The sequence below is a fragment of the Gopherus evgoodei genome, chromosome 6 (genome assembly GCF_007399415.2).
Source record: "Gopherus evgoodei ecotype Sinaloan lineage chromosome 6, rGopEvg1_v1.p, whole genome shotgun sequence".
Lineage (NCBI taxonomy): Eukaryota > Metazoa > Chordata > Testudines > Testudinidae > Gopherus > Gopherus evgoodei.
The window spans coordinates 63,932,478-63,945,958 of NC_044327.1; the positions used below are offsets into that span (position 1 = coordinate 63,932,478).

General features: G+C 44.7%; 1 protein-coding gene and 1 long non-coding RNA gene across 4 annotated transcripts in view; one reads left to right on the top strand and one right to left on the bottom strand.

Moving 5' to 3' along the window:
* Nucleotides 1-3,720, top strand: part of TRIM36 (tripartite motif containing 36) — a 42,914-nt gene extending 39,194 nt beyond the window's left edge. For all 3 annotated transcript variants that reach the window (XM_030567268.1, XM_030567269.1, XM_030567270.1), the window contains exon 10: nucleotides 2,171-3,720. In XM_030567268.1, coding sequence (XP_030423128.1) covers nucleotides 2,171-2,525 — 355 coding nt within the window. In that variant the 3' untranslated portion in view covers nucleotides 2,526-3,720. The remainder of the gene's footprint in view (nucleotides 1-2,170) is intronic.
* LOC115653705 lies at nucleotides 161-13,173 on the bottom strand. The gene is made up of 3 exons (XR_004000985.1): nucleotides 13,080-13,173; nucleotides 7,883-7,887; nucleotides 161-173 (listed from the first exon to the last, which is right to left on the bottom strand). It is a non-coding gene; the product is annotated as an uncharacterized LOC115653705 (long non-coding RNA).
* Nucleotides 13,174-13,481: the final 308 nt, after the last annotated feature.

The window sequence follows — 13,481 nt, forward strand, 5'->3', positions numbered from 1 at the left end:
TAAATTTTAAAGGGACAGCTTTCCTTTTGGTGGAATTAAGAGTTGACTGTAATTACATCTCTACCCTGATATAACGTGGTTCTCAGGAGACGAAAAAATCTCACCGCGTTATAGGTAAGACTGTGTTATGTCAAACTTGCTTTTCCTCCCCGTTCGTTGTTCCCTGACTGCCCCTTCCAGAGACCCCCGTCCCTAATCACCCCCAGGACTCCACCCCCTACCCAACCTGACTGCTCCAACCCCTATCCCCCCCCCATCCCAGCCACCTGACAGGCACTCACCAGCAGCGGGAAGAGGAGCAGCCTGACCCCAGCCCACTCCACTCCGCCACCTCCCAGCCACAGTGCTCTGCTTCCCGCTGCCAGTGAGTGCAGGGAGGTTGGGGAAAGGACACCCTGCATACTCACCTGTGGTGGGAAGCGGAGCACTGCAGCTGGGAGCTGGCAGAGTAGAGCGGGCTGGGGCTGGGCTACTCTGCTTCCACCACTGCTGCTGAGTGCGGTGGGGATTCCTTCCCCCCAAACCCCTCCCCTGAGCGACACGGCTGGGGCCAGGGCGAGGGAACCAGAGCAGGCTGCTTCCGGCCCCTCGCTAATCGCCCGGGCCACTCTGGGACTGTGGGGTCCCCAAAAGTGCCCTCCCACAGCTCCTATCCCCCAGACCCTGGTGGGGGGAGCCCTTAACTGCAGCCGAGACCCTCTGCCCCTTATCGAACCCCTGGGCTCCAGCCTGGCCCAGCACCCTTAACACACTGCTCAGAGCAGCGTGTCAGATCTTTACTGCATTGTATGCAAACCCACCTTACATTGGGTCGCCTTATATCGGGGTAGAGGTGTACTTCTAATTCGTTCCAATTAGGTTAGCTTCAGCAATCATGTGTGGCGTAGTGAAATAAGAGATGGAAAGCAATCCAGGGAACCTCTGATTGATTTAAAGAGAAATTACTGTACATTTTCAGCAGTTGATTGACTTCCTGAGAAGCTAGGAATTAATATTGATGTCTGTATTATCCAAAACCCTAGTTTGTTCCCTGGAGACAATTGAAGTATATTGGTGTCTGTCTTTACATAGCTTTCCATGACTTTTCAGCCATTGCAGCTGTCCAGGATATTGTAGGCTGTGGTAAGAAGGCTTTCCCAGAGTTCAGTGTGCCCGTTAAATCTTGGAATAGACACTGTAATAATACCTGAGACATGTTTTTGTAATAGTCCACTTTGGTGGACCTCAGAGTCTCACTGTTTGCAGACATAGCACTGCACTGGAGTAAAATTTTCTGACTTGGTAGCAGTCAAGGGGCAAAGGACAAATGAAGGACTTCCAAATATATTCAGTCACAACTGAAATAATCATGGATGCATCTACTGTGAGATAGAGAATCCATGTGGAGAGGTTATACATTCAGGGCATTTTGATTCCTGGAGGTACCAAAACTTCACAGGTAATATGGTATGAACCAGAGCACTGCAAGAGGTTTGTGCAATAAATCTTGGAACCATGCCACCTGGACAGATTTCCAAATGGTCTGGTGGACAAGGAGAGGATTGGGAATCAGGAGCTCTGGATTTAACTTCCAGCTCTGCAACAGATTGTGTGCAACCTTGGTCAATTGATGATGCTGGTGCCAGTTTCTTTCTCTGTGACATAAGGATAGTTCTACTTTACCTCACAAAGTTCTTGTGAAACTAAATTCACAAACATTCAGGTGAGGTCAGATACTATACTGATGAGCTTTATGTGGAACTCTTTAAAATAGAATTCTTAATGTCGATAAGATGCGCCAGTTCTGAGTTGTCAACTCTGGCAAGAACCCTTCAGCCTGATGGGACTAGCTGCATCAATTTTTTTTTTTTTTTTTTTTAAATAAATCAGAAAACCCCTAACCAATCTTTGAGTCAGTGAAGGACTAGCAGAATTGTTTGGTTTGAATGCTGAGCAGTGTACACCATTTGAAGAAGTCCAAATTCAAACCTTTTCTCTTCCAATGCCTATAAAACAGGTTGAAATTGGACATCCATTTTATGAGCATCTGTTGCAGAGCCAGAAGTTTAATATAGTGCTATCTGTTCATAAAATGCAGTGCTATCTGTTCATAAAATACTTCAGTTTAAAATAAGCGAAAGCATTCTGACTATGATTTTTTCGTTGAGAAAATTATGCTCTTTGATTCTAGATATGAACAAGACAGCGGTCATGACAGTGGGAGTGAAGATACCTGCTTTGACTCATCACAGCCGTTCACATTGATTACTTTAGGCATGAATAAATTCTTTATTCCCAAGGCACCTACTGCTCCCAAAGATTCTGCAAATAGAATTCTTCCAATGCCATCTTGTATAGGAATCTGCCTTGACTGTGACAGAGGCAAAGTTGGATTCTATGATGCAGACCACATGAAATGCCTCTATGAGCGCCAGGTAGACTGCTCTGGTACAATGTATCCAGCATTTGCATTAATGGGGAGTGCAGGAATTCATCTTGAGGAAGCCATCACAGCAAAGTATTTGGAATATCGAGATGATATGTAGTGCAAATATCTACTGGTACTGTTTTTGAGATGAAAAATGTGAGCAGAAGGATCTGCCTTAGCATTAAGTCTTGATCAATTACATCATATCTCCTAAGTGCTTTTGCTGCACTCATGCTTTTGGGTCATTTTTTAATCACAGAAACAAAAATTGTTGTCCAACCTCTTCCATCTTTTTATCGGCTTATAGTGCCCATGAGGACATTCTTCCAGTCGCTCTCCTGCCTTTCTTTCTTTGTGTGGTGAAACTTGCTCTTCAGAGTTTGATTAGCAACCTAATTGTCTGTCTTGAGCTGGAAACCTGTTTGTTATATAATTTATATCCTTACTTAGCTGGCTCTGCTGGTTTCATTTTTTTTTTAAATGGAGTCAGGGCCCACATAATAGTGCATTTATTGTGATTATCTTTTGTGTGTCCTTTTATTTTAAAAGAAGTTTGTCTGAATGCATTTGAGTGAGTGATCAGGCATTTTTGTAACTGACTCATGAGCACCAGTGAGATAGATTTTTCTAGGCTAAATTATGTTTGCACTAATGGAAAATGCAAAGCAGTAGGAAATCAAAACTGCACTAAATAGGTTTATATTTGATGTGTGGAGGGGAATTATTGTATCTGATATACATTTAGATTGACTATAAACTAAAATTATGACTTCCAGAAACTGGTGAATTACTGTACAAGTGGTTAATAATGAGGTTCTTAAATATCTTTACTATCCCAGGTTTTTAGTATGGACTGTATAAAGTATATTTAAAAAAGTGCAATTTGTCTTGAAACATTGGCCTTCAATGTCTATGAAACTCCATTATCTGCATGTATAATAATGGTTCCTGGTCTTTTGCTGGGCAAAAACAAATAAAGAACTGACACAAATGATAAAACACATAAACAACTTTTTAATAAAAAAAATTCAGGTCTTTCTGTTAATATATGTTTTGTAAGTTAACGTCTTCAATAAAGGATTGTTTTTGTAAGAATGTGTTAGAAAAATGCACTGATTACATTTGAGACATTCTTTGCCTTAATGTGTCTGTTTAGCGCAAACATTTCCTTGTTGTATTAAAATTTTCTAATGTTGTGGTGTTTATGTATGTGCGAAAATGGTTTAAGTATCTGCACTGTTACTGTAGCTTATAAGAAACATGCATCTCTACAATTGAAAATATTCCTGAAATATAACATATTTAATAACTCACTGTTCTTGTTTGGTTGTGGTTGTCTGTCTTGACAGATGTAAATTGTATTGTACTTCATGCATTTATTAAATATATAATATTTAAGTAAATACTTAAATGGAACCTGAAAATCACAGTATTTTTTTTTTTAATCCAAGGTTGAGGGTATTAATCATATTGGATCATAAACCTAAATGAATGCAAGGTAAAATTACTGTTTTATTTTAGATTTGCCACCTATGCAAGAACTTATTTATTAGACAGTGATTAATAAATAGGCATGTTGGTCTTTTAAAGTAGTCTGTCAACTGAACTATGATCCAGCTTCTGTCATTGCTATTATACGCATCTCATTATTTGAATTAAAAATTGATTTGCTCTGGGAATTACTTGAATACTTTGGACACATTAATACAGTAATATATGGTGCTTGCTCCTTCAGTGTATTAAACAGAAAACATACTACCTTGATTGTACAGAGGTGAACAGTTCTCCATTTTTCACAATAATTGAAAAAAGTGTCGTCTAAAAACGCAGTTCAGTGACACTTGCCTATCCAAATATTTTTTGAACTAATTTCTTGCTACAAAATAGCACTTTACAATGTAGACAAAGCTAAGAATTGTGTGGTATGTGTGGATCATTGTGCAGTATAGCTGTTCAACAAACAAAAGTGTTCCTGTCTACTGTGATCTGCAAAGCTCTATACAGTATAGGGGTAAATCATGGAAAACACTTTTCTTAAACATCTAAAGCTCTAACCAGAATATTTTTGAACAAGACCTTCTTGTTCTTAAGTGTAAATGTAACTTCACTTTGGTTTTGCTTTTTTAAAATAAAAACTGAAAAGTAATGTAGTTGGGTCATTCACATTATTGCATCCTAGTTCTTAAGCATTTTGCTGTTAAGATGTGGTAATTTCTCCCAGTTGCTGAATGTTGGTTTTTGGATGGGGAAAAATTCATGTTCTTTGTGTAAGAAAAGTCTGTTCAGTTATCACACTTCAAAATATCTGTGCATATGTAACCCACACACCTCCTGGGTATGGTGTTCTGTCCCAGCTAGTGGCACAGAGACTGCTTAAAGAGAGAGTGAGTCTGCTCTACAGCCTTAGGGTATGGCTACGCTTGCAGCTGTACAGTGCTGCCGTGGGAGCGCTCCCACGGCAGCGCTTTGACATGTGAGTGATCGTGGCGCCAGCGCTGGGAGAGAGCTCCCCCAGTGCTGCAGGCACTCCACCCCCCCGGGGGGATTAGCTTACAGCACTGGGAGCCGCTCTCCCAGCGCTAGGGCACTGTTTACACTGGCGCTTTACAGCGCGGTAACTTGCTGCGCTCAGGAGGGTGTTTTTTCACACCCCTGAGCGAGAAAGTGGCAGCGCTGAAAAGCGCCAGTGCAGCCAAGGCCTTAGTTAGCAGGGAGTTGGTTGTTAGCTCATGCAGTAGAGGCTCATGCACTAAGCTCCAGAAGTCCCTGATTCAATTCTGCCTGCTGACAACGGGGGTCTGTCAGCACTACACACACACAAAGTGAAATGAATGCTTATGGCATTCTTCTCTGTAGTTCTCAGAGTGGATTAATCTATTTTAGACTTAATGCCAGTTTATCTGGAACTGCTGTGATGTAACGGTTTCTGATAATGATTGACCTCACCTATGCTGCACCTTGAAAATGAAGTTCTATGAAACTTCTTAAACATGGAATTTGTTGCTTTCACAACTCCCAAGTTTCTCCTGTTTTGTGGCAGTGGGTTTTCTGCATCTGTCACTTGTGGGTGTTTTTTTGCATACTGAGAGCTGTGGTTACGTTTACTATATAACAAATCAGTGAACTGAGAACAAATAAATGTCTATGGCTCAGCTGGATTCTCACATCTGAGGCAGAAGGGCTTAGTTCATGTTCCACCCAAGGAGTTGGGTTCATATGCAGTGCTGACTTTTCTGTGGGTTGCTTGGCCATTAGAATTGCTGTCTACAGAGACTAAAGAACAGTCCGTCTTACCAACCTTTCATCTGTGAAAAGGTATCCGGGATCATTTACTTGCAAAGAGGTAAGGGGGCAAATTTAGCCAACACAAGCTCAAAACACTCTTCTGTGTGAAGGCAAAAATGCTGCTCTTGTTTGTATAGTGACTGCACTAACAAATTGTAGCTTTTTGTGTCAAGTACCTTGAGTGATGTACCATTTATAATATGAGAAATGTTGTTTTAAAATAAATGTTGGGGGTGAGGGGAGAGCAACTGTGGGACTACAATGAATGTCACTTGAGGTACAGTTTGCTGGTACTTCCTGGAAGCACATAATTTAAGGGGCATAGTTAAAGACTTCATGGTCTCTGACTGGAGCTGGATTTTTAATTTCTATCACAGTCTTGTTTATAATTAAGTCTAACTTTTAAGATTTAGGAAAACACTACTCTAAATGTATATCTGTATGAGAAAACTCAATGTGAGACTTCAGTACAAATTGAGAAAAGTGGCTTTGGTATGGCCTGAGGAATATTTCTCGCTCTTTGGCACTGCAATAAGGCTTTTTTTGTGTCTTTATTACCAGTCATAAATATTGCACTAGGCAAGTCCAACTGAAGATGAAGGGATTTGTTTGTTTTCATTGGCCTATCTCGTTTGACAGACTGTCCTTATAGAATTCTTAACCCCTTTCTCCCTCCCTCCCTCCCTCCCTCCCTCTACTCTGCTAGATGGATTCTCACATTTCTGTCTCAAGGATTCTAAGGGCTTGTCTACACTGGCACTTTATAGTACTGCAACTTACATGCTCAGAAGTTTAGAAAAAGACCCCCTTGAGCACTGCAAGTTTCAGTGCTGTAACATGACAGTATGGACAGTGTACCAGTGCTGGGAGCCGTGCCCCTCGGGGGGGTGGGTTTTTTGTTTTTTGTTTAAGAGCGCTGGGAGAGCTCTCTCCCAGTGCTATGCCACTACACAAGCCACATTAAAGCTCTGCCGCGCCAGTGCTTTAACAATCCCAGTGTAGACAAGCCCTAATGCAGTGAGTCTCAAACTTTTGTACTAGTGATCCCTTTCACATAGCAAACCTTTGAGTATGAACCCCCCTATTATAAATTAAAACCACTTTTTTATATATTTAACACTATTATAAATGCTGGTAGTAAAGCAGGGTTTGGGGTGAAGGCTGATAGCTTGTGAACCCCCACCTAATAACCTCATGACCATGCAATATCTCTTCCTACTCCAGTTTGAAAACAGTGCTTTTGTCCCTGCCTCTGCACTAGATACGAAACTACTTGGTCCCTGTTTGATTGCATCACTTGATTTAAGAAGATAGCAGTAGCCCAATGAGCAATGAGGCGCTCTCAAAGTTGTCAATACAAAAACAGATCTTTCTCCCTCACACCTCAGTGAGAGAGAATGGGGATATATCTTTGAGTGTAATCTGTAGTAATGTCATTTTAAAAGGCTGTAAGAGAGCAAAACTAAATCCTAGTCCCTTTACTCTACAAAAAAGTGATGAAGTGAAAGAGATTGCTATTAGAAAAAATAAATAGGAGTCATAAGTGCTTTCTAAATGCAGTTTTTCAATACATGAAGATAAGAACCACATGTGCAAGACCAGCTCAAGAAATAAGCAAGAGCTCTTACTATGTCTAGATAGATTTATCCAAGTAACCAAACTAAGCAGTGAATTATGGAGTGTGATGTGCCACTGCTGTTCCATCCTATATATAAATATTTGTGTCAGATACCTCTTTAGCCTCTTTCTCACTATGAAATTGCTGGGCTGATAAAGTAGAGCATATGCCTGAGTCAGTTAATTCATGCTGGCACTTGTTCCAAGAGCCCTCCATTAGTACTAATACATTATGTGCTTTGAAAACCAGTGGCAAAGGAATAACATCCTTATTTAGGACTTTGCATATTACTGAATCAGCTGCCCTTGTAGATGCTCTTTAGTGGCATGAGGAATCAAGTTACTTGCAATATATCCTTTTCCATAGTATAATCCCTCTTCATATGCACACTATTCAGTGTTAATGGGAGATGTCTGCATAAGGCATATATACAAAGGCCAATCCACATTTGGTTTAGTTCAATCTTCCATTGAACACCGTTACATCATTTTACATTCCACTTAGAACAGGGGAGGCAACTTATGGTACGTGTGCCAAAGGCACCACACAAGCTGATTTTCAGTGGCACGCACACTGCCTGTGTCCTGGCCACCAGTCCGGGGGGCTCTGCATTTTAATTTAATTTTAAATGAAGCTTCTTAAACATTTTTAAAACCTTATTTATTTTACATACAACAATAGTTTAGTTATATATTATAGACTTATAGAAAGAGACCTTCTAAAAACATTAAAATGTATTACTGGCACGTGAAACCTTAAATCAGAGTGAATAAATAAAGATGTGGCACATAACTTCTGAAAGGTTGCCGACCCCTGATTTAGAACAAGGCAATACTTCAGCTTCTCAATTATAAGCCCCAGTTGAGGATTTGCTTTCCACTTTCCTCTGTTTCTTTTGTTGGTTAACCCAAGAAATTACACAGACCAGGATGTGGTACCTGAGCTTGTTGGTAGTGGCAAACTCCTAACAGGGTTATTGTCCCATTTTAAGGGACGGCAAGGCTAAGGCCTAGCTTGGGGAACTGTTTAATCAGGTAGCTACTGCCTTTAAACCATAAAACCCAGCTGTTAGGTGACTGCCCAGAGAGGAGAATTATAGGGGAGCATACAGTCAGGACAGAGGATCTCTGGGATGGGAACTAGAACCAGAGCAGAGGTGGGAGGGCTGGGGAAGCCTGTCTGAATCGCAGCACAGCCCCAGGAAGGAAGGGTGTGGAATCCTTTAACCAAGAGGAAAGAGGAGTGAGTCTAGGTATCATGCTGTGGGGAAGATTCCAGAGAGGCCAGGGCTCTGGTCCAGAGGGAACTGGCATCCTGAAACCTTGAACCAAGGGTGATGTGGAACTGAAGCTACCTGTTGCCCAGCTAAAGCTCCTTCTCTGACCACCTAAGCCTTCTTTACCCCTTCTATGTGAGTCACCCCTGCCGTTTTACCCCATCCTCAGTTCATCTGTGCTCCAGCCAGAACATGTGTGCATATACACACACAGTGACCACCAAAGCCCAGCAGCGCTCTAGCCAGAACACACACACGGGGGTGGGGAAACAGTCTTCCATCTCATAACTTTTTTTTATTTCAGAAGTTTGCCCATTCTATATTTCAACAATCCTGTTGAAAAACCCAGGAGAGTCCAACCACCTCAGAATCGACATGGCCTTCACCCTGGCCTTTTCTTTTTTTGGGTGGAGTTAAGCATTAACACTAAGCCATTCTCACAAGAAACAGCTTGGATGCCAAATGTCTTTCATTGAGGTGAGGGTTTGCGCTTATTGCTAGCAGAGACAGGCACCTCACTGCAGCCTGGAGGTAGGCAGTGGTGCAAGTAGATTTTAACTCTTACTGGTATGGTGACTCATGGGAGGGACTTAAAGGGGGGCACCAGCTAAAGGGGCACATACAGGGGTGGCTCCAGGCCCCAGCACGCCAAGTGCATGCTTGGGGCGGCATGCTGCAGGGGGTGCTCTGCTGGTTGCCGAGAGAGTGGCAGGCAGGGCTTCGGTCGACCTCCCGCAGGTGTGCCTGCGGAGGGTCTGCTGGTCCCGTGGCTTTGGTGGAGCCTGAGACACTGCTGGCAGGGGGTGGCTGGCGGTCTCTCATTCTGCTCCTTTTGCCACTGCGGTTCTCTGGAGAGTCCTGCAATATTCGGTGGATATCAAATGTGTCTTTCCAGTACAGCGTACCAGCAATAAATGTCTTCATGGTACAACGTACCTGACCGTACCGGCTTATTTGCATCACTGGAGGTAGGTGCCAAACTCTGTGAAGGAGTGGGGTTTAGAAGACACACATTTGCTATTGGCTATCTTAGGGGCAGGGGTGGGGGAAAAACATTAAGAGAAAATCCATGAAACCACTATGGATGCCCTTTTAGTTTCATTTCAGAGTAAAATGATAATTTATTACATCAGGCCTAGATTATTAATGTCATGACATTTTGAAGACATATAACAAATATATCAATGGAAACCTGTTATCTCTTCCAGAAACCTTATCTCTCTCTAAATAAACTTATTAATTTCAGTAGTTCACAATGTGTTTGAATCCTGTGGATCTCCAACTGTGATGACTGATTTATTTTTTTTAGCATTTTTGCCTGAGTATGGAAAGAGTCCTCAGAAGGGACAATTTTCTCTAAAAAGTAACAAATAGTTTTTAAAAAATTCATTATAATCATTCATATTGTTTGTAGCTAACAAGATTCTGTTTTTCTTTCACACACTTGGGAAATTTGCTTGCTGGCATGTGTACAGCCAGCAGAAAGCAAAGCTCTGTGTCAATGAACTATTTAGACATTCAGGCCATGTCTACATCTAAAATTTTGCAGCGCTGGTAGTTACAGCTGTATTAGTACAGCTGTATAGGGCCAGCGCTATAGAGTGGCCACACTTACAGCAACCAGCGCTGCAAGTGGTGTTAGATGTGGCCACACTGCAGCGCTGTTGGGCGGCTTCAAGGGGGGTTCGGGGAACGGGAGAGCAAACCGGGAAAGGAGACCAGCTTCGCCGCGGTTTGCTCTCGCGTTCCCCGAACCCCCCTGCAAACCGCAGGGAAGGAGACCAGCTTGCTCGGGGTTCGGGGAACGAGAGAGCAAACCGGGAAAGGAGACCCGCTTCGCCGCGGTTTGCTCTCGCGTTCCCCGAACCCCCCTGCAAACCGCAGGGAAGGAGACCTGCTTGCTCGGGGAACGGGAGAGCAAACCGCGGCGAAGCTGGTCTCCTTTCCCGGTTTGCTCTCGCGTTCCCGGAGCCACCCAGCAAACCGCAGGGAAGGAGACCTGCTTGCTCGGGGTTCCGGGAACGAGAGAGCAAACCGGGAAAGGAGACCCGCTTCGCCGCGGTTTCCTCTCGTGTTCCCGAACCCCCTGCAAACCGCAGGGAAGGAGACCTGCTTGCTCGGGGAACGGGAGAGCAAACCGCGGCGAAGCTGGTCTCCTTTCCCGGTTTGCTCTCTCGTTCCCTGAACCGCCGAGCAAGCGGTTCTCCTTCCCTGCGGTTTGCAGGGTGGCTCCGGGAACGAGAGAGCAAACCGCGGCAAAGCTGGTCTCCTTTCCTGGTTTGCTCTCTCGTTCCCGGAACCCCGAGCAAGCAGGTCTCCTTCCCTGCGGTTTGCAGGGTGGCTCCGGGAACGCGAGAGCAAACCGCGGCAAAGCTGGTCTCCTTTCCCGGTTTGCTCTCTCGTTCCCCGAACCGCCGAGCAAGCGGTTCTCCTTACCTGCTTGCTCGGGGTTCCGGGAACGAGAGAGCAAACCGGGAAAGGAGATCAGCTTGATTACCAGAGGCTTCCTCCTTCCACGGAGGTCAAGAAAAGCGCTGGTAAGTGTTTACATTGGATTACCAGCGCTGGATCACCAGCGCTGGATCCTCTACACCCGAGACAAAACGGGAGTACGGCCAGCGCTGCAAACAGGGAGTTGCAGCGCTGGTGATGCCCTGCAGATGTGTACACCTTCAAAGTTGCAGCGCTGTAACTCCCTCACCAGCGCTGCAACTTTCTGATGTAGACAAGCCCTCAGTCTCTTGGGCTAATTAAGTGTCTGGAAGAAAAAGAAAGCTTTTAAAGTAGTTACGCTTCCCCAGAATATCCCATTCTGTTGCCATAAATGTTGTGGGAAAGATGCACATAGCTGGGACTGGACTAGCAACACACCATGTTGAGCTTTGCTGTGCCTGATAGAGGGGGCAGTACATGCTGGTGAAATGCAAGATTTGCCTAGGGGATGCTAGTTTCTCCAGTCCTGCTCCCTCCTCTCCTCACCTGAGGTGTCTCCCTCTTCCCATGATGCTTTTCACTGCTTTCATCCCTTCCATGCTCTTCCTTTTTTGAAAAGGACACACTAAGTGCTGCTGACCCAGCATTTCGCCCACTTGTCACATTCCTAGGAGCTGCTTGGCTGAGGGAAAGGAAAGCTAGTCTTCCAGGTAAAGCTCCCTCCTTGCCAGGCCTAGCTGTTCTCTGCTCTGTAGTGGGGGAAAGTGCTGGGAGCATGGACTAAGCAGGAAACTGGCTGAGAACAGACTCAGCTGCCTTGATTCCCTTCTAGTCAGCAGGTCAGAGGGCAGGAGACCATTAAAGGATTTAAAGAAAGTAGCTGGGTGCAGCTCAGAGTGGAAAGCTGAAAATTGGGGATGACAAAGAACTGTAAGTATGAAAAGTATTGAAGACTATGGGACTTCTGTATGTTTTTACACAAGTTTATACAATTGAAACCTAAGTATTTGCAGGATCAAGGCCTAAAGACCTGAGCCTGTGACATTGAACTCGGTGGGTGCTTTGGCACCAACCTCAGTGAATGTAGGATCAAGTTGTGAGACTGTAAACTCTGTCAAGCAGGTGCTGTCTCTTATTAGGCTTGATCCAACTTCATTAAAGTCAGTGGGAATTGGATTTACTCCATTATATGTAAGCACAGTACCTAACACAGTGGGGCCCTAATCTTCATTGGACAATGTTGTAGTAAAAATGTGATGTCATAAATCATGGAAACTTTGGGTGTAAACATGTGCAAGAATATTTTAACACAAGGTTATCGTAGCCAATATTTTTTTAAAGCTGAGTCTTTCTCTAGCATTGTACAGGAATAGCATAGCTACAGGAATGTAAACAGGTGGCATAGGGTGGGCTGGCCCTTTATGGAATATTTACACTGCAGCGAGGAGCAAGCCTCCCAGCCTGGGTAGACCAACTTATGTCAGCAGTGTTTGTGGATTCTCTCTGTAGGCTTCCTCATCTTCCTTCACCTGTTCTGCTAGGTTCAGGTCCTTCTCCCTCCATGATGTGTGGGGAACAGGATTTGCCCTCATGCAAAATGGACAAATTGTAAACTGTGTAACAGCTCTTTGAAGCTATTCAGAATGTGCATAGAAAAGAGAGAAACATATGGACGTAAAAACAGCAAAGAATCCTGTGGCACCTTATAGACTAACAGACGTTTTGGAGCATGAGCTTTCGTGGGTGAATACCCACTTCTTCAGATGCATGTGGCGGAAATTTCCAGGGGCAGGTATATATATGCTAGCAAGCAAGCTAGAGATAACGAGGTCAGTTCAATCAGGGAGGATGAGGCCCTGTTCTAGCAGCTGAGGTGTGAAAACCAAGAGAGGAGAAACTGGTTCTGTACTGACTGTGCCTCCCCAAACAGCCAGGAGAGGCCTGGACCCGCTCCCATCTGACCCCTCCTGCTTCTCACCTCCTGACAGCTCCCCAGGACTCCTGCCCCATCCAACTCCCCCCCTCATTCCCTGTCCCTGGACAGCCCCTGGAATCCTCACCATCCCATCTAAGCCCTCCTCTCATTACTGACTTCCTCCCCAACCCCTTCCCCATCCAACCACCCCTTCTCCCTAACCGTCCCCAGAACACCCTGCCCCTGACTGCCCCCCGCCACCTCATCCAACCCCCCACTTCCTGACTGCCCCCTGGGGACTTCTGCCCCATTCACCCCCACTCTTCTCTGCCCTCTGACTGCCCTGACCCCTATCCACGTCCCCACCCCCTGATCACCACCCCAAACTCCCCTGAACTCTATTCAACCCTCCCTGCCCCCTTTCTGCGCTGCCTGGAGCACCAGTGGCTGGTGGTGCTACAGACACGCTGCCCAGAGCACCAGGACAGGGAGTCGTGCTGCCCAGCTGAAGCCAGCCATGCCACCGCGCAGCTCATAGCACCAGGTC